The sequence below is a fragment of the Silene latifolia genome, chromosome 2 (assembly GCF_048544455.1).
Source record: "Silene latifolia isolate original U9 population chromosome 2, ASM4854445v1, whole genome shotgun sequence".
Lineage (NCBI taxonomy): Eukaryota > Viridiplantae > Streptophyta > Magnoliopsida > Caryophyllales > Caryophyllaceae > Silene > Silene latifolia.
In genome coordinates this window covers 178,996,841-179,017,134 of record NC_133527.1, presented here as the reverse complement: position 1 = coordinate 179,017,134, position 20,294 = coordinate 178,996,841, and the positions used below count along the sequence as shown (strand labels likewise).

Below are 20,294 nucleotides of genomic sequence, written 5' to 3'. Positions count from 1 at the left end.
AACTACATTTTGAAAATTGATGTCAAAGTAGCATCCTAAGATTGCATAAAGTCAAATAGAAAGAATAAACGTGAATTATCATATACTTCCTATTAAAATTATGCGTTCACTGCCACATTCTATTTGGCCTAATTTGCTAAAATGAATTTCTATTTTTTAAGCTTAATTTTACAAAAGTAATTTTCAACAAACAGAAACATTAAATTGATTCTTTTATTTTTATGGGCAAAAACATTGTATTTGAGTTTTTGAGAATCTACTATTAGAATTTGTGTATGGATATCAGTCCGTCTTGCTTCAGACCGCACGTTCCGTCTGAAACAATAAGACCTCTCACAAGTGTGAAGCACATGGGTGGTGGGACACCCCCATGTGCTTTCCCACTCACTCTCTAAATGGGTTTTTTGTGAGAGGAAACGGTATCCGTCTTACTATTTCAGACGGATCTTGCAGTCTGAAATAAGAATTTGTGTTTGGATATATGATATGTTTGGTCAAAAAGTATTTTTAAGTTCAAAAACACTTTGAAAAGCAAGGTCAAACACACACTCAAATACCTAATTGATTATTTTCGATAAGTTTCCAAGTCAAATGGTGGAATTTTTTGGATTAGTAGGGTTAATTAGCAAACTAATTAGAGAATTAGCGGCCATTTCAAACTATTTGGGACCAATGGGTCCACGTCATCACGTTATTTTTTTTTCCAGTTTTTCTACAAAGCCGCTGAAGTTCTTAGCGGCTTACCTTAATTGCACATAAAATTTCACTCCCCTCAAATCCAGTAGCTACTGGAGTCTCAAATTTTTAGAAAACGCAGTAAGCCGCTGAAACTCTTAGCGGCTTCATCAAGATTTTTTTTAAAAAAGCAATGGCATACAAAACCGCTAAGATCTTCAGCGGCTTCCTTTGAATTTTCAGAGCCCAGATATCCAGTAGCTACCGGAGTCTCAAAATAGCCATCAACCTACAAAGCCGCAGAAGACATTAGCGGCTTCCTTGAGTTTTCTTTAATTAACTGAGAAGCCGCTGAAGATCTTAGCGGTTTGCTTAGTTATTTCATCAATAAGACGCTTCAAACACCACTGCCCAAACCTGCAATTTTAACGAACACAAACTCCATTACATACATTGCCAACATGCCAAATCTTCACCATTACACACCTGTCAAATCTTCACCATTACATACATTGCCCAAACATACACAAGCCAAACGCGGGGCTGAAATCCGGAAATGCAAGCGATGTCATTGATAATCAAATTTAAAACAAAGTTCATACACGAATTCTTCCAAACAATTCCTTCAAACTAAAGTCATACATTTAAAATAAACTAAAATTTATACAAATTACGCATTTCCATCAAACTAAATGACACATTAACCTAATCTCGAGCGACTTCTCTTTGGATTTGTTCTTGAACTTGAACCGGTAGGTGTGTCCTCCTCACGGATTTGAGTAAGTCTATGCTCCAAGTGACGTAAATGATATCTAGGAGGAGGTTGGTGTGGAGGGTTTGGATGATCGGCCTCAATGGGTTGGACTAGATGCCCGTGTCCCGTGCGTTGCAAGCATTCGAGTGACATTGTCTGCATCTCACGCACCATGCCTACATGAGATAGTGGAACATCCTCCGGCATGTTACCAAGCATAGTAGTAGCATGGTTATAGTTGTATAAATGACCCTCCGTCTGCAAAATTGAACAAGTAAAATGATTGTTAAAATTAAACTAATACTAAACAAATTACATTATACAAAGGTTGTTAAAATTAAAGAAATACTTACAAGTAACATTTTATCCGCCGCATTCGGGTAGAAATTGTGTTTCTTCTCATATAAGTCTTTGCTTTGCGTTTAGGTACTGAGGTTGCTAATTACTAGACGAGTGATGGCCCGATACCATTGTAGGTATGGATCATTGTAGTCAAGGTAACCATTGTAAGCAACACCTCTAGGGGTCAATCTTATCTTGCGGTTATTCCACTTCGCAATGCGATCTTTATGCAATTCCTCATAATCAGTGGCATTTCCCCGACGATCAATTTTATGCAACTTTTTAGATGTCTTGCATAGAGGGGGGGAACCGTTGGATGCCAACCAAATTGCCTATTAGGAAAATGCTACTAAACGGCTTCAAAGCAAATGAGTGGTGCATTTACAATCCACTCACTAGGATCTTTGGTACAAATGGCAGGAAGAAGGGAAAGGACATCAGTGGTATAGGCTTGCCAAGTGAACATAGTGTAGGTCATGGTATCAAGTGCATGCCTACATTGAACTAATTCAATCAAGTAATTCTTGTAAGCCCGGTCTACTCTTAGCCACCTACAACCAACTGGGTCAGCACCCTCCACCACTTGTGAACCAAGAGGGTATTTGACATCGGCTTGCTCCTTTACTGTTGATATCATGATGGTAGGTCAACCAATAGATATACATTCCCAAGGCCAAAGTTACATTAGAACAAGACAACCACCAATTTCTACCGCTCCTCTCATACAAGCCGTACACAAGTTTCTATACAAATAAGCAAGTGTTGCACTTCCCCAACTATATTCATTCAATCTTTCCAAATTTGTCAAAAGGGGGAAGTAAATTAATTGTACTCTATTTCCACTTTTATCCGGAAAGAGCACAGTACCGATCATGTATAACAAATAAGCTTTTACATATGCATGAAGTTGTTGCTCGGTTGCATCTTGTGGTAGGCCTTGAAAATTTGCTCTTAACCAAGAAAGTTTCAAAGTTTTTCCCTTAAATGCAGCAGTTGGTGCTCTAATACCTAAGTGATGCTCCAATAACTCAGGCCAAAAGTAATCAGATCTACCAGTTATAGGTAATCCCCCGACCTTTAGACCCAACAAAACATTTACATCTTGCAAAGTGATGGTGGCTTCTCCAACCGTTAAATGAAAAGTGTGGGTTTCTTGTCTCCAACGCTCAACTAATGCAGTTATCATATCAGGACGAGCTACAACATAAGCTAACCTATGAATACCATGAAACTGAGTTCCACTAATGAAATTCTCAACAGCTGGGGCTACGGTGAATTTAGATTTGGAATATAGATGATTTCGACATTTTAGCGGCTCGATATTCTTCAAAAAAAATAAACATATATGTTTTAAAATAAGTTAAACAAGTACATATTTTTTTGTTTAAAGATAATATCCTAAGTAGAACCGTTAATTACCTCTCCTTCCCAAATAACCGTGCTTCTATGATCATTTTGCATTGTAAGAATGCTATCATCTACTGGACCCGGCTCCATTTGACCTAAACACATCAACAAAAATAAACATTGTCAAACAAGTAAAAAAATTACATGGTTTTTAATACTTGAATGTTAAGCAATGAAAAAATATCATGATATATTACCCCCTAGATTTATTTGTTGCACATGACCGCTTGTTATGACCCTCAACATTGCACAAACTACAAGTAACGATCGACTTGGAAGCCTCATCCATTTCATTACGGATTCTTTTAGATAGTGTTCTTCCATTTCCTCTAATCAAAGTATGATTTGGAATCAATACCTTCCCCGTCCACGGCTTCCAATAACCTTCATCGGGAAGAGGTTGAAAGATTGCACGATAAAAACCATGATATTCCCCGGATGAGTAAAATGGGTCAATAACATATTGATCAACCTCGATCGAAAATGAGCGACATACCGCCATTACATGTGAACAAGGATAATGAAAGTTTTGCCACTTATTACAAGTACAAGTCCGTTCTGTCAAAAGCACCGCGTGGCTTCTTCCACCAAGAATTCCAACACGACGACCTTGTCTTGTATTCACTTCATAAAGGCTTTTATCTAAATCGTGTTCACTAACTTCATGGTGAGCGGCAATTTCTTCAATTTCGTCAAGTATTTTACATACTTTATCCGACCATTTCAAACCACCTAACAACCTATCCCTTGTCAATTTTTGTCTATCCACAAAATACTTGTTAACTCGGGTAAAAGTGGCTTTTACAAGGGCTTGAATTGGAAGAAATCTTACCCCCTTTAGCACACCATTGAAACATTCACACATATTTGTTGTCTTCAAACCATATCTTTTAACACCATCATGAGCAAGAGACCACTTACTTGGAGGGATGCTTTCTAACAAAGCTTTAGCATTCGCATTGATCAAACCAATTTTCTCCATGCCTAAGTCAAATTTTCGGATTTGGTGTTTCATAGCGGTGTCTAAGAAAGTTGATTTCAAATCTGAATCTTTGAACAACGTGTTAATGTTGGATGCATGATGTCGAATACAATACCTATGAAAAACATATGGCTCTTCCCAACCACTCCTCATTTCTGTCATTGCTTTTAAGATACCCGGTTGACGGCCAGACAACACACACTACAAGAAGTCTGATTTCGGGTGACTATAAAAGGCGACTGCATATGCCAGTCGCCAAATTGCGACTGAAATATTTGCTTGGGCGACTGATATTAGTCGCCAAATTGGCGAACACATAAATCCGTACAGTAATTGATATTGGCGACTGAAAATAAGGTCGAACGACTGAAATCAGTCGCCAATTTAACGGCTGAAACAATTCAGTCGCCATTTTGGGTGGACATAAACAAAACATGGCCCACGTCCCTCACCGAACACTCACTTTACATAAACAAATCACTCACTTTCCAACCTCCCTCGTATACTTTCCTCATCTTTTCCTCATTTTTTTAACCTTTCCTCATCCTTTCAACCTTTCTCTTTCATTTATTACTTTACCAAGATCAAAAACAACAAAAATCAATAATCAAACTCCATTAATATCACTCGTCTTCCAAAATGACTGTTCTTCCAAAAACCGCACAAATTCAATAAAAAAAATCAAAATTTTTGAACAACAATTATTGGTGGAGCATCTTCGTCCAAAATCAAAGAGAAGAGAAATCAAAGTCGTTGGTTCATAGGCGATAAAAGATTGTTGATTATCTAGGTATTTTATTTTGTGTGTAGTTAATTAATTAATTAGTGTTGAGACATGGAAGTTAAATTTTATTTTCCCCAGAATTATTGGTCACCTTCTAAATTTATTTTTTCTGATTTTAATTTCTAAGTTTTCTGGTTATAAATTAACATGTATGTCAAGTTCTATTTAGATCTTATTTGAAAACGATTTTAATTCAAAAATAATCTTTAAAAAACGAATTAATTAAATTATTTTTTTCTGATTTTAATTTCTAAGTTAGGTGTGTGAAAGATATGGACGACAAGGTTCTGGTTCAGGATAACGAAATAAAGGCTAGATGGAGTTCTTACTTTGATAATTTATTCAATGGACATCAGGAACAAGGTTTTGGGAAAGTAGAGGTAACACCAAGCATGGTAAATCGGGAATTTGTGCGTAGAATACAAAAGAGTGAAGTTAGAAAGGCGTTAAGGAAGATGGGGTCAAAGAAAGCAGAGGGACCGGATGGTATACCCATAGAAGTTTGGAGGTGCTTCGGGGAGAAAGGGATCGAATGGGTAACCATGCTCTTCAACAAGATTTGGAGGAGCAACAAGATGCCATCGGCTTGGAGGAGAAGCACTCTTGTCCCTTTGTACAAGAACAAAGGTGATATTCAAGAGTGTTCCAATTATCGGGGAATTAAACTTATGAGTCATACGATGAAGTTATGGGAGCGAGTAATCGAGCAAAGGCTTAAGAGATGTGTAGACATCTCGGAAAACCAATTTGGATTTATGCCCGGGATATCGACTATGGATGCGATTTTTATCATGAGACAGTTGATGGAATACCATAGGGACAAAAAGAAGGACTTACATATGGTTTTTATTGACTTGGAAAAGGCATATGATAGGGTACCAAGAGAAGTTCTTTGGTGGGCTTTGGCGAGAAAGGGTGTGTCGCGAAAATATATTGACCTCATAAAGGACATGTATGAGGGGGCTAGTGCAAGTGTTCGCACTAATGTTGGGAGAACGGAAGAATTTCCTATTACCATCGGGGTACATCAAGGTTCCGCACTTAGTCCTTTTTTCTTTGCTATAGTTATGGATGAGTTGACAAGGGATATTCAGGACGACATCCCTTGGTGTATGATGTTTGCTGATGATATTGTGTTGATTGATAAGACAAAAGAGGGGGTGGAGAGAAAGTTGGAATCGTGGAGGCAGACTTTAGAGACTCGTGGGTTCAGGCTGAGCAGGAGTAAGACTGAGTATTTGAGGTGTCAGTTCACTAAGGTGGCGAGGTTGAGATCGACAGAGGCGGGGAGTATTATTTTCGATGGGAATGTTGTTGAGGGTTCAGTTTTCTTCAGATATCTAGGATCTATTATTCAAAAAGATGGGGAGTTAGACGGAGATGTGGCTCACAAAATTAAAGCGGGATGGGTGAAATGGTAGAGTGCTTCAGGGTTTCTGTGCGATAAAGATATGCCCCAAAGATTAAAGGGAAAATTTTATCGCACGACAATTAGGCATGCCCTACTTTACGGCTCCGAGTGTTGGGCCGTGAAGCATTGTCACATTCAAAAGATGAGTATGGCAGAGATGCGCATGTTGAGATGGATGTGCGGACATACAGGGAAAGATCGGTTAAGGAATGAGGTGATTAGGGAAAAGGTAAAAGTGGCGCCAATAGAGGACAAGATGATGGAAAACCGACTAAGATGGTTTGGCCATGTGAGAAGGAGACCTATGGACGCACCAGTTAGGAGGCTGGAGACTTGGAGAACAGAAAAGGTCCCTAGAGGCAGAGAAAGACCGAGACAGACATGGTTGAGAGTGATAGAGCACGATATGAGAGTACTGGGGCTTAAGGAGAGTATGGTGACAGAGAGGGCACAATGGAGGGAAAGGATACATGTGGATTTTTAGTATTTGATGTTTTTTGACAGATTTAGTGTTTTTTTATTTAATTTAAAGAAATTAAATTATTTATTTTTCTCTCCTTTATTACACTTTTTCACCAACCACTTTCTTATAGATTTTACCTGGTTCATTCCGGATCCTTAACTCTATTTCGGTTTTTAAAAATCGTTTTAATATTTTCTCTCGATTTAAATTTTAAGTTTTTATAAAAGAAAGACGGAATTCGATTTTAAAACCCCTAAGTTTACCTTGACTTTCCATTACATTTTCGTTCTTCCTTTTTGTTTTTCATCTTCCCTTTTTTTATTCGCATTTTGAGGTGTGCGTTCGCCCATGGACGGTTCGAAAGGATGATTCATGTCAGCCGACCCCAAATCATTTTGGGATTAAGGCTCTGATGTTGTTGTTGTTGTTGTTGTTGTTGTTGTTGTATTTATAGTAGATTAGTACTGTGTATTGATTCAGCCACAAAGGAAGAGGAAACAGCGGACGGAAGACACATCGGGCTTTTCCAACAATTTGGCACTGAAAATGGCTTTGATTATTGATGTCATATTGACATTGTTTGTTTCTGAGCTTGATTATTCTGGGTAGTTTTATGTTAATTTTTTTAGTTTACATTTGAAATTTTGATCTTAGGTGTTTTTCATGGCTTTTGAAATATGTTAATGTAAATTTAGTATTTTAGAGTGATATATTGTAATGTAAATTTATATTGAAATACGAAACGATTGTAATATTGAAGATGATGACTGGTGAACATATTTTTTATGTAATTTTAGTATTTTAGATATGTAAATTTAATAAACTTTGTGCAGCTTTTGAGAAAAAGTGTGAGAGGTGAAGTGGGCCAGGGGTTACTTTTGAGAGTAGTCTTTCTTAAAAGCAACACACAGCTTTTTTTTTTATTTTTTAATGTCAAATTGGCGACCGACGGAAAATTCATTAGAGACTGTTTTCAGTCGCCAATTTGGCGACTACTCGCTAATTTTGGCGACTGATGTCAGTCGCCATTTTGTCTATTTGGCGACTACTTTGTCGTCGCCAATTTTGGCGACTGATATCAGTTGCCCGAACCTAAAAAGGCGACTAAGCGTTGCGACTCAGATGTGGCGACTGATTTCAGTCGCCAATTTTACTTTAGCGACTGAAATCAGTAGCCAATTTTAGTCGCCCGAGCGCTGAATTCTTATAGTGACACAAATACCTCTACGCCGCGTGACACAATGCCTAATGCAAGCCAAAAACCAACCCCGATTCTCATAGTCCTCTTTCTCAACAATGGCAAATGCTAATGGAAATAGTTGGTCATTGGCATCAACTCCCATTGCAATCATCAAGACCCCGCGATATTTGCCATAAAGATGAGTGTCATCTATGGTAATAATGGGCCTACAATGATGAAAACCTTTGATGGAGGGACCAAATGACCAAAAGACTTTAACAAATATTTCAACATTGGGATCATTAGTGGGTTTATTGACAAAATGGACAATGGTTCTCGGATTTGCTTCTTTTAAATCATCTAAGTAACGAGGAAGAAAAGGATAAGAATCCTCCCAATCTCCATAAAGTTCTGCCAACGCTCTTTGTTTTGCCATCCATGTCTTCCAATAAGATATCTTGAAGTTGAATTCCTTTGTTATGGATGCCCTTAACAAACTCACCTTAGCCTCCCAATCTTCTTTCACGAGATGCTTAATAGCATTACTAATAAACTCCCCCCTTAAGTTTGGATGATCAAGAGATGGTTTGCGAACCACACAAGACGCTTCATGTGGACCTTTGTATGACACAATTGAGAAGACATCCATTGAAATATTTTTTTTACTCGCTCTTAAATACCAACTACAAGCTAAGGGTTTTCTATTACATTTAAACGTCACGGTGTGAGGTTTTGATTCGGTAGTTTTATAAACTTGGGGTCTAAGGACGTTGTAGGATGTGATAACTTGTCGCAAAATCTCTTTGCTTGCAAATTCTTGCGCAACACTAAACTCCCCACCATTCATAAATGGAGCCACACTTGATTTATACCAAATATTTACATGCTCAACATCTAAAGCATGAACCTTAATAAATTGAGTGTTAGTACCAGGGGCGGATCCAGAATTCAGAAGTAGGTTGGGCTAGCTAGGTTAACATCCGCAGTGATTAGACTTGTGAAACCGGCAAACCGTATAATCGGAGTCGCACATAGTGTATAGCATAACTAGGCAAAGCTATTTTTTTTGGGGAGAATTACAATATACGGAATAAATATTATCTTGTAAAAATATATGATTAAATATTGCAAATTTTATACTTGTTTACAAATTATTTTCAAAGTTCCGTTAAATTTAACAACCATCATGAAAAAAACGAAGACGTCCTATTATCTCCGTCTTTTTGAAATATGATATTTTTGTATTCTCGAATAGGCGGGTGTGTACAATTTTTTTTTAAATTAATTTTAACAACGATCAAATTATTATGTGCACCGTATTAACAATTTATCATAAACATTATTAAGATTTTCGCACCAAAAAAAAAAATATTATTAAGATTTATGATGAAATGTCAACCAACTCGTGGGATATTATGAGGAAAACAAAATGCTTGTTATGGGGTTTGAACCCCAACTATCAAAATAGAAGCAAATTCTTCATGTCAGTACTTAGATCAATTGAGATACATTGAATCAGTGAACATCTCGTAACATAAGTTAATTTTATTCTTAGAAACTGGTTGGGCTCAAGCCCACACAGCCTTCTACCTAGATCCGCCCCTGGTTAGTACATGTTTGAGAGACAAGATCTACCATAGCATCCTCATCCTCACTCAACAACAACATAGTATCCTCCTCTTCAATGCCATTTTCAATTTCATCTCCAAAAATATTACTATCTATGGCCGCTTCGTCGACATTATTAGTTGACAAAGACACATATCAATTGGGATCCTCAATTTGATTAAGCATATTTGTGAATGACAAATTAAAGGGTTGTAAAGTTGTTTGACTAATTTCAAGAGCTTGTTCAAGAGGATTCAACTCAATAAACAAATCCATGGATGCGGCTTTTGATTGACACACACTTGCCCATAAAGCTTTCAAACTACGATCATTACTCAAGGATAACAATTTGTAACCTCTTACACTTGGGAATTTCATTTTGATATTAAGCTCAAATTTTGTTTTATCTACCTCTAAAGACTCATATATTTCATTCTTGAGCTCATTAAAACTAATATTACTATTATCAATAACAAAGCTCTCACAACTACCTTTATAACTAATATTTTTACCATTTACCACTATTTCACCATTCCATCAACAAATCAATGGATAATTATTTATCTCCATTGTTAAAAATTAATGTGAAATACTAAGTTGAACAAGTAAGCTACTAATTTGTAAACTAAGCTAAGCTAAAACGAAATAAACTAAACTAAACTAATTTTTATAGTTCTAAACTAAGCTAAAACGAGATTTGTCAACTTTGCACAAAATCAATTAAACAACAATGCTAAATTACAATAGAATGATTAGTACCTTGAATATAGGATGAATTAGATTGATTGAGATTAATTGATTGAAAGAAACTTGGTAGAATGTGAGTGAGAAATTGGGTTTTTCGGGTTTCTAGGGTTTGGGATTTAATTGGGGATTTTTTTTGTGTTTAGTCGTTATGAGAGAGTGAGTGAGATTCGCGATTTTTTTTTTTTATATCACTAGCTAAGCCGCTGCTTTTCTTAGCGGCTTCCATAGCCAACAACATTAAAATTCAACATCGTCTTTTCCGCTAAGTATATAAGCCGCTAAGAGTTTCAGCGGCTTACATCGTTTTCTAAAATTTTGGGACTGAACTAGGTACTGGATTTGAAGGGGGTGAAATTTTAGGTGCAATTAAGGTAAGCCGCTAAGAACATCAGCGGCTTTGTAGAAAAACTGGAAAAAAAATAACGTGATGACGTGGACCCATTAGTCCAAAATAGTTTGAAATGGCCTCTAATTCTCTAATTAGTTTGCTAATTAACCCTACTAATCCAAAAAAATTCCAAATGGTGCATGTCCGTCCTACAACAAGCAAATAAGCGAAAAACAGTAGAAAACAAATCTAACAAAAAGCGTAAACAACAGAAGCACATATCCCTTCAAATCTTGGATCATCCTTGTTCAATCCAAGCTAGAGCAATCCTTGCTTCGGGCAGTGCTTTATTTGAAAAATAAACGATGTAAACATACTTCAAACACCGGGGTTATCAGAAAATTAAACTCGAAGGATTGAATATAGAGTTCTTAAAAGATCCTTCACTTGTTTGTCATACCCCTCTGCTTTTTCAATCTGTAGCCATTTAAACGCGGATTAGAAAAATTTATCATAAATAAAAAAAACAGTAAATCTTGTTTGAGATGACATTTTTTGCATTTTCTAGACAATTTGTCATATGATTTGGAAGACATATAGTATCCGTTTTAAATGAGAATTTGTGTAAAAAAAATTACCTTGGCAAGGATGGTAATGTCCAAGGTTGCCGCTTCAAAAACCATGATGTTACTATTAAGAACAATCATGCCATGAATTTCCACCTCTTTATAAATTGTACCCAAGATACCTTTCCTTCTAACGCAGCAAATTTTCAAGAGAAGTGTTTTGGGCGTCATTTTAACTTCTATTTCCGGGAGTTCAGCCACCTGATTACCGTTGTCGCCGTCGTCACTTCCTCCAGAAGAGGTTACTGAACCGTTAACATTTTCAACAACACTACTAGTTTCAGTGTCTTTGATCATAACTATTTGCTTTCTCTTAACCACTGTTATTGATTCCGCAACTTGTTTCGATGTGGCTTCCTCTAGTATCTTTACTCTATCTTGCATTTGTTTTAAGTGCTTGATCGCCTCCTCCAGAATCGATGTTTTGTCTATCTGTATACACAAATATGATTATACATCCAATTGTACCATAAGCATTATTGTACAACCAAGATATAAGAATCCGAGCTTATATGAATTTGTTCTGAGCTAATTCAAAGTTCATGTTTTTAATGTGTAAATGGATGTGTTTAATACTTTCTAATAAATCTCATATTCTTTAACATATATAAAGCTCGGATACTTTATCACAAAGCTCAGATTCTACACCGTATAACATATACAACTGGTTATATAGTCCATAAATTGTAGAAGTCATTATTTAATAATTTATGGAGTACATTTTTTAAAAACAATTTTACCCATGGTTACCGAATTCGCTCGGTGCCCTGCGAATCGCGAATTGCTAAAAGCGAATTCTATCATGTTGCTTACTAAAAATACATATAACACACATTCTATAGGAGCGAATTGCGAATTGGTAAGGACGTATTCATAGCGAATTCGGTAACCATGATTTTACCAAAGTTACATATCTAGAAGTTTAAAAATAAGCTTTTCTATAAATATATAGAAGTTTTAACGATATTGCTCGTGCAAATATCAGTTAGCTGGTAAATTTATAAGGGGTACTACTATTTTATGATCTGAGTTCAAATCCTATTAACTGTGAAATTCCCCATTACAAATTCACTTTTAATCATTTATCGACTATCAAGGTAATTGATACTCCGTATTTAATTTGATAATAGTCCCATTATTATTGCGCATGGGGTCATAGAGAAGAGTAGGTCTCCTCAGAGACGGTCTCTTAATTAAGTTTTTGAGATCATTGCACAATTTTAAGAAAATGTGGTACTAAAGGCAATAAAATAGGTACAAATCATGATTAATGATAAAATGGGTACATTTATTATGTAAATAGGTAAGGAATTACGATGTCACGATCAACAATAAAAAGGGTACGAAATACAAATAAAAGAGTACGAAAGATTGGTCTCTCCATAACTCAGTGAAAGACCGTCTCTCCTAAGTTTTAGTGCATAGAGAATTAGAGACATAGAATATTACTCCACATTGTTTTTGTAATGACTGTCATTTTCCTTCTAATAATTGACCTAAATCATGGGATTTGCCTTTCGTGAAATAAGTGATCAATCTATGAAACCACCCCCGCCCAAAAAGAGAAACTTTTCATCAATAAACTAAATTATCAACACGAGCTCATTAACTAAATTATATTTTTATTTTAATTAAAAGTAAATAAATACGGAGTAATTAAGACTAGGTGAATTGACAAGTAAATTCTATCCACCTACTTTTACAAAAAAAATAAAAATGAGGTCTACTTACTTTTACATAATGTCTCTTTCTTATTTGTATTTAACCTTATTTTACTATACAACATATTTAAAAAAGGCAATCCAATGAAGGGATTCTAAATGAAATATAAGGAGTATTATATAAATATTTCGTCACAATGTTTCTTAGGTCATACTTTTTCAAAATTTGTCATATTGTCGCTTTTAAGTTACTTTAACATGTGTGACAAGATAATACTCACTCCGTATTACACCATTGGTAACACTTACCTAATACGGTCGTACCATACTAATGGTAACATTCCTTATTTGGCCCACAACATTACCAAATTATCCTTATACCCATTTGATATTTAAATAAAATGCCACTACATACCCCACCTACCAACTCACAATTAAACCCACAATTACATATCCCACTTATTTTCTTCCCTCTTTACCCCTCTTTTACCCTCTTTTCTTAAAAACCCCATTTTTTACCACGTTACCATTTGTATGGTATGGAGGGAGTATATACGCTAGAAAAACGAGTACCTTCTTTAAGCCAGGAACCATGGCAGAAAGAGCGATAAAGCGCTGTGAAAGCAACTCCCTCCGTTTTCTCTCAGCTAGAATATGACCTTGAACCTGCTCTGGGTCTCTTCTCCTCTTTCTCCCACTCGTATTAGCCGCTACATGTTCATCACTCAAAACACTAGAATTTTTGGTAGCAATATTATTAATATTTGTGATTTGATCATTTGTGATAATTGGTTCAATTGAAGTTGGAGAATAATCATTATTAGAGAGTGGAGGAAGTTGTTGATCACATTGACCTAATAAGTTATTAGTAGGATTTTGATCAATAATGGTGCAATTAAGTAGTGAAGACATGGTTGTTTCTTCATTAAAATTAGTGAAAGCGAAGTCATCTCCAAGCACGGCTGCTAGCTCTTCACTAATTGTGTCCATGTCTTCCTCATGAGTGTTATTGTTGCTTAGATTTGTGCCTTCATTCCATGCCATTCCCTAATAAAAACAAAACTATTTAAGAGATATACTCCCTCTATACCAGACCAATGGTAACATGTTAAAAAATGAGATTTTTTTTATTTAAGAAAATAGGATAAAACCGGGGGAAATATGGAAAATAAGTTGAATATAATAACGATTAATGTTGGGTTGGTAAGATGCTCACTACTTGGCATTTGTGTAAATATAAGAAAGATATAAGGGTATTATTGGAAAAAAAACATTTCATCTATAGTATGTTACTATTGGCGTGGTACGATCGTATTAGGTAAGTGTTACCATTAATCTGGTATGAAGGGGCTATATAGTTATAAATTTTAACCAATTTTCAAGAAATGAGTGAACGCGTTAAATCCGCAGAATGGCCGAATGGGTATACGACACCTATAACAAAGATGGATATTTATTTACGTCCAAAATACAATAATCATTGTATAAGATTGCTTTATACTAGTGTAAGACGATCTATCAATAAAATGTTGTTTCATGCTGTGAGGTAACCTTATTCTAATACAAGTAATTGTGTGTACAAAAAGACCCCACAATGCTAATTAGGAGAGAGATTATGAGAAGCTCGTAAGCTTGTGACGGTCACAAACAATACGTTGTGCAAGGCTAATTGGTGCATGCAGTAATCAATGTAGTTAGTTCCTCTTTAATTTTTGAAGTTGATCTTTGCTGGTTTCCCGGAAATTATTGCTTGTTTTCATTTTTCAATAGTTTCCGGTGTCTTTTACTACCTCTTTAAGCGGCAGCTGTGTCTTCAATATCTCTATGCATTTAATGATTTCCCTTATAAACATGGCTAACATAAGTCTTATTTTTTTTTTTTTTGGGAAAATGGCTAACATAAGTCTTATATAACAGGACTTTAATTAATAAGATTCACACGAGCGAGCTATCAACCTAGACACAAGAAAAAAGGGGATCGGATTTGCAAATTAAGTCCATATACTACTTACTCGTTCTCAAACGTAGATCACAAATTTTTTGTTTTTGTTTAAGAGAGAGGGTGAGTGTAAAGATATATTCATCTCAAATAATAAAACGGATCTAATAAAGAATAAAAAACAGAATGCATAGAAATAACAAACTTTTATCTCATCCATTTATAGAAACTAGTATTGTATATGATCTGTTTATACCTAAACATACTTCGTATTTAGTCGTCTTAATTAAGAGAGACGAGCTGAGCTGGTGAAAGTTATCTATGTTTTTACTTGTAAACGACCTTTCATCTTAGGTAAGAACTTTACTAAATAAAAGTTTCGTGTTCTTTATTTTTTCCTTTCGAGAGTACGGGCAATAAATCTACAACCACCGATTGAGCCAGATTTAATCCGGACCGTTGTGAAGTAATGGACCTCCATTTTTTTTGGGAAATAAAGAGGATCTTTACTGATTATAAATTACGGTGAAGGAAGCTATTTGATACTATCAATGATTCTAGGTACGACCGTCTTTTCTGTGTATTTTGACAAAAAAAATGACCACTTTATGATAAATAGTGACCACTTTGAAAAAACTACTCATTTTTTGTTCATAAAAAGTAATCTTTATTTACCCAATTTTTTAGTCATAAAAAGTAATTCTTATTTACCCAAACATAATTACTATATATTTACCAAAAAAAATGGTCACATATTACTCATCGCACATACGACAGTCTCACAATAAAGTTTGCGCTGATACTATGCTAAATAAATACTTCCTCCATTCAACTCCCCTCTACCATATTTCCTTTTTCATCCATTCAACTCCACTCTACCACTTTCCATAAAAAGCAAGTAAAATGACCCTTTTATCCTCATGGCAAACAATTATTTACACAAAATGCCACTAGTTGGCCCACATAATTACCCACTTTATGGACAAATTAATCATCCATCCCATTTTCCATTGTACTTTTATTACTACTTTATTATTTTCTTAACATTTGTGCAAATTATACCATGGTAGAGTGGAGTTGAATGGAGGAAGTACTAACTTAATAACGAGGCAGGATTCTTCCAGTTATTATGAGAAACTGGACCATCCAGTGCAATTTAAGGGCCAAAAATGCATCTTACCCTATTACTTTGATTTATTAAATAATTAATCTAAATATTATATTGTTTGGCATAGTACTATGAGTGAGGTAGTGGACCCTCCAGTTTTTCTATGAACGGGAGAGGATCCTCTTGCCTTAATAACGTAGCCACGTAGATTTATTCAGGTGTAGAGACGTAGAGTACAGAATGAAATAAATGTCGTGCTTAATTAATTCCCTTTTGAGTAAAATAAAGACGGGACGGGACATACGTATAGCGACTCCATACAAAGTTTTGTAATAAAAGCTTCTTAGCTTAATTATTAATTTATCCGTACTTCCTATTCTCTATATACTCCCTTCAATTCACAATAAACCTCTCATTTTATTTTGGCACAAAAATTAAGGAAACACACTAGATATAATTAAATTTGGACCACACAAATACACTACCCCACCATACAATTAAATTTGGACCACACAAACACTTACCAAAAAAGAAAATAGGGAGGTTATTATGAATAACCGAAAAAGAAAATAGGGAGATTTATTGTCAATTAGAGGGTGTATTTACTATCAAAATAATTTAATATTTCATTCAATGTTATCGATCTTTTCTTTTGAATGATACACTGTTAAGCTAACATAAATCTCAATATCTTAGTTGACATTATTCCAAGAAGAACAAATACTCGTACTCCCTCCTATTCACTATTTTCTTTCTTTTTTCTATTTGCACAAGAAATAAGAAATTGAATTTGGATCACATAAAACACACAAACTCACATGCTATTGAATTTGGACCACACAAATCAACCCAAAAAAGAAAATAGGGAAAAAACGTGAATAATCCATAAAAGGAAATAAGGAAGAAAATGGTGAATAGGAGGGAGTATAATTTTTCAAACGGTTGTAAGAAAAGAAGGTTAGAAAACATTGAAATGTCGGTAAGAATAATAACTGTTCTCTTTCCATACCTTAGTTCTACCTATTTTTTCCTGATTTGTGATCATTGTATATCTTAAAGGTAAAAAACCTCGAAAATCAAGAATTATATGAGCATTATTAGGATACAAAGCACTCATTTCAGTTAGTTACGGAGTATTTGTTTATTTTTATTAAAAATTAGTCTCACAATATCTAAAATAAATATAGACAAATATTTTCAACAGAAAATATTACTATACTTTGAAATATTTAAATGATACAATGGGGTGATAGAAATTACCAATTCTGATAACCAAGCTTCCATGATCAGCACGTACGTACGTAGTATATATATTCCCTGTATATGATGTCATGATACAAGAAAGAATAACTATTAAATACTCCGTATTAATTACATAAAATCAAAATGTATTACTCATTCCACCATTCTTATTAACATTATTTATCTTCAAGAAATTTAAATTTGCAATTGAATGCGAAAATGAGGCGCAAATAACGCACAGTACCCTAATACAACAAAAGGTTGAGTCTACCTCAGTTTTATCATTTGTATTTTAGTTAAAGATAAATAAATGATTAAATAATACAAAGAACTACTTTGGATACTGAAAACTCCGTTATTGAAGATGATTCAAACTCTTACCGAGTACATTATTAAACGGAGTAGAGTAACTACGGGTATGATATAATGGAGCCCATTTTCTCTCCATTTCCTAAAAAGAAATGGACAGGCAGGTTTCTATTGATGGTGCGGATTGTATTTTGGCAATATCTAACAGTTCTAAATTTACATATAAAAATTAAGGGAATATGGGAGTGAAAGGGATAATTATTATTCAAATAATTTGTGAGAGAAAATGGAGAGAAAAAAAACGGAGATGATCTATTTCCGATATAATGTACCTTGAGAACAAAGGTGTAGGAGCCTTGAAAGCTTGAGTGTCGTAGTTTCTTGTGTGATTGATGAAGCGATGATTAGAGTTAATATGGGAACAAAGCGGTTTCTAGCTCTTCTATTTTATAGAAAGTGTAAGGTTGCAACTTGTGATGTGTTGAAATAACCCTTCCCTAGATACAGTCAACACTTCTCTTTTTTATAAAATTTATTGTTTACATTTGTACGTGTTGTTAGTACATGCCACCACCAACTTTAGATACTACTCGTACACAAATTAAACTATGAATATTTCATTCAAGCAAAGTAATAATAAGGTTAGTGGACTAGGGATGTCTAACATGAGTAACACAATAAACCGTACGTCTCATTATAGACAATCACCATTCATTTATAGTCCTCTTATAAAATTAAAGTGAGAGGGTAAGTGGGGATATCAATTTCCCACCCATTTTAATATCCACTTTCATTTGTGAGAGAGACACTATCTATCTATAACTATAGACGGATAGTGTCCGTCTATAATGAAAATTTGTGCACAATATATGTGGAGTTGGGAAGTTTGATCCGGCCGAGTGTTTTTATTTGACTTCGAGCAAATTTGATCCTACAGAATTTGAGAATATTGCAACCCGAAATCGACCAGACCCGATGACTACCCATGACTGACACGACCCGATGATCAGTGACCCAAACTACCAGACCTAAAACGATATTGACACGCTCCGATACTGACCGAGTAAATTATGACCCCACAATTACTAAGCTTAATATTAATCAAAAGGAAAGTGATTTTGTGTTTAGATTGACACGTTTGACTTAATAATGAAGTACCTAAACCAAATATGGTTAAAAACTAAATTTAATGGTCAAAAGTTGAAGTAGTGCGATAAAATAACCGAATTCGATAATGACCCGACCCGAACCCAGTCCGACCAACACATCATTTAATCCGAAATAATGACCCGATAACAACCCGTTCCGAACCCGACTCAATCCGATAGGGTAGGGCGGTAGGCTGACCTGATATGACCGACCTGATTTGACTTGACCCGATCCAAACCCAGCCGAACTGGCCGATTATCACCTCCGTGTGTGAGAGGAGCGATGACATAAGGCCTTTATTTTTGGGACACAAATTTGATATCGTAATATAGGTTCTCAAGAAAAAGAATTACTCATTCCGTCTTAGTGAAATGTTTATATATGTTTTACACGTAAAGAATAGGGTAGAAAGCGCGACGAATTGCTTTTAATATTATTAAAAGATAAAGTCCAGAGTAAAATATACTCCCTCCATTCAACTCCACACTACACATTTCTATTTTGTACGATATTCACAAATGAGCATTCAATTTTAATTTTCTCTAAATACATAAGTGAAAATATATTCATGCATGTGAGATCTTGTTTGATACGTTTTTAGGAGTACATTAAAAATATATAACTTTTATAATTTTTGCAAATACGTAGTTAGAGATAAATATCCGCATAAAACATAAGTTGACAAACATGAAAAAAATAAATGTCTAATGTAGTAGTGTGGAGTTGAATGGATAAAGTATTCAACAAAGAAAAATGTAAATTATTAGCTGAAACACCTTGTTTAAAATGATGGCTGTGAAATAGCCAAATAAAACAACATTTGGTTTCTTTCTTATCCCACATCAATGGGTAACTCCCTCTTTCTCTTGTTTATATTGACTTGTGTACTTCAATAGTCAGCTGTGTGGACCAAGGAGGCTTTTGTTGGGACTGTTGGGCTTGTGGGTTTAGTTCCAAACACACGCGCGCCGGCCCGGCCCGACTCAATCTCGGGTAGAGCATCCACGGTGCGGGCGTTGGCCCACTTTTAACCTTTTTGGGCTTGTGTGAAGTGGAGTGACTACATTCAGTGTATCTATTTATGTGTGTGATAACAGTCAGTCAAATGTGACTGTTATACTTCTATGATTAAGGCCGAGTCTTAGGCCATTAATCACACCTTGACTCCGGTTTTTGGTGGAGCTGTTTTGGCTCCTTAACTGCTCTATTTTTGCTATAAATAGAGCAGTGTTCTCAACCAGAAAACACACAATATCAAACATTCTCCTCTCTTTTCTTCTCTAAATGTTTCTGGGTAAAATTTCTAAAATCGTTCCAGTGCTCTCAGTCTCGAGTGGGCGTGCCTGAGTGCAGTAGTGTAAAACCTTGGGGGACTACCGGTAATTGTTGATCGCCACCACGGTCGTACCGAAATAGTTTTCAAGGCAGTGGCTCTCATACCACGTCACTACGAAACCGGTTGTAATTTTCTGATCTCCTTATCTTTTCATTGTTACTGCTTCTTTAGCACCAACAATTTGAAAACTATTTTTTGTTGTTGTTTTTGTTGTAACAATGTCGTCTGTATTGTCCAAAAATC

General features: G+C 35.4%; 2 protein-coding genes across 2 annotated transcripts; both read right to left on the bottom strand.

The window, feature by feature from the left end:
• Nucleotides 1–7,999: 7,999 nt before the first annotated feature.
• On the bottom strand, nucleotides 8,000–8,647 carry LOC141641712 (uncharacterized). The gene has a single exon (XM_074450364.1). It carries the CDS (start codon nucleotides 8,645–8,647, stop codon nucleotides 8,000–8,002), a length of 648 nt encoding a protein of 215 aa, XP_074306465.1.
• A 2,119-nt stretch (nucleotides 8,648–10,766) lies between these two features.
• Nucleotides 10,767–18,003, bottom strand: LOC141643499 (transcription factor bHLH18-like). The gene is made up of 5 exons (XM_074452684.1): nucleotides 17,899–18,003; nucleotides 17,276–17,332; nucleotides 13,542–14,015; nucleotides 11,320–11,739; nucleotides 10,767–11,158 (listed from the first exon to the last, which is right to left on the bottom strand). The coding sequence occupies exons 2-5, from the start codon at nucleotides 17,297–17,299 to the stop codon at nucleotides 11,084–11,086; spliced, it is 993 nt and encodes a 330-aa protein (XP_074308785.1). The 5' UTR covers nucleotides 17,300–17,332; nucleotides 17,899–18,003; the 3' UTR covers nucleotides 10,767–11,083.
• Nucleotides 18,004–20,294: the final 2,291 nt, after the last annotated feature.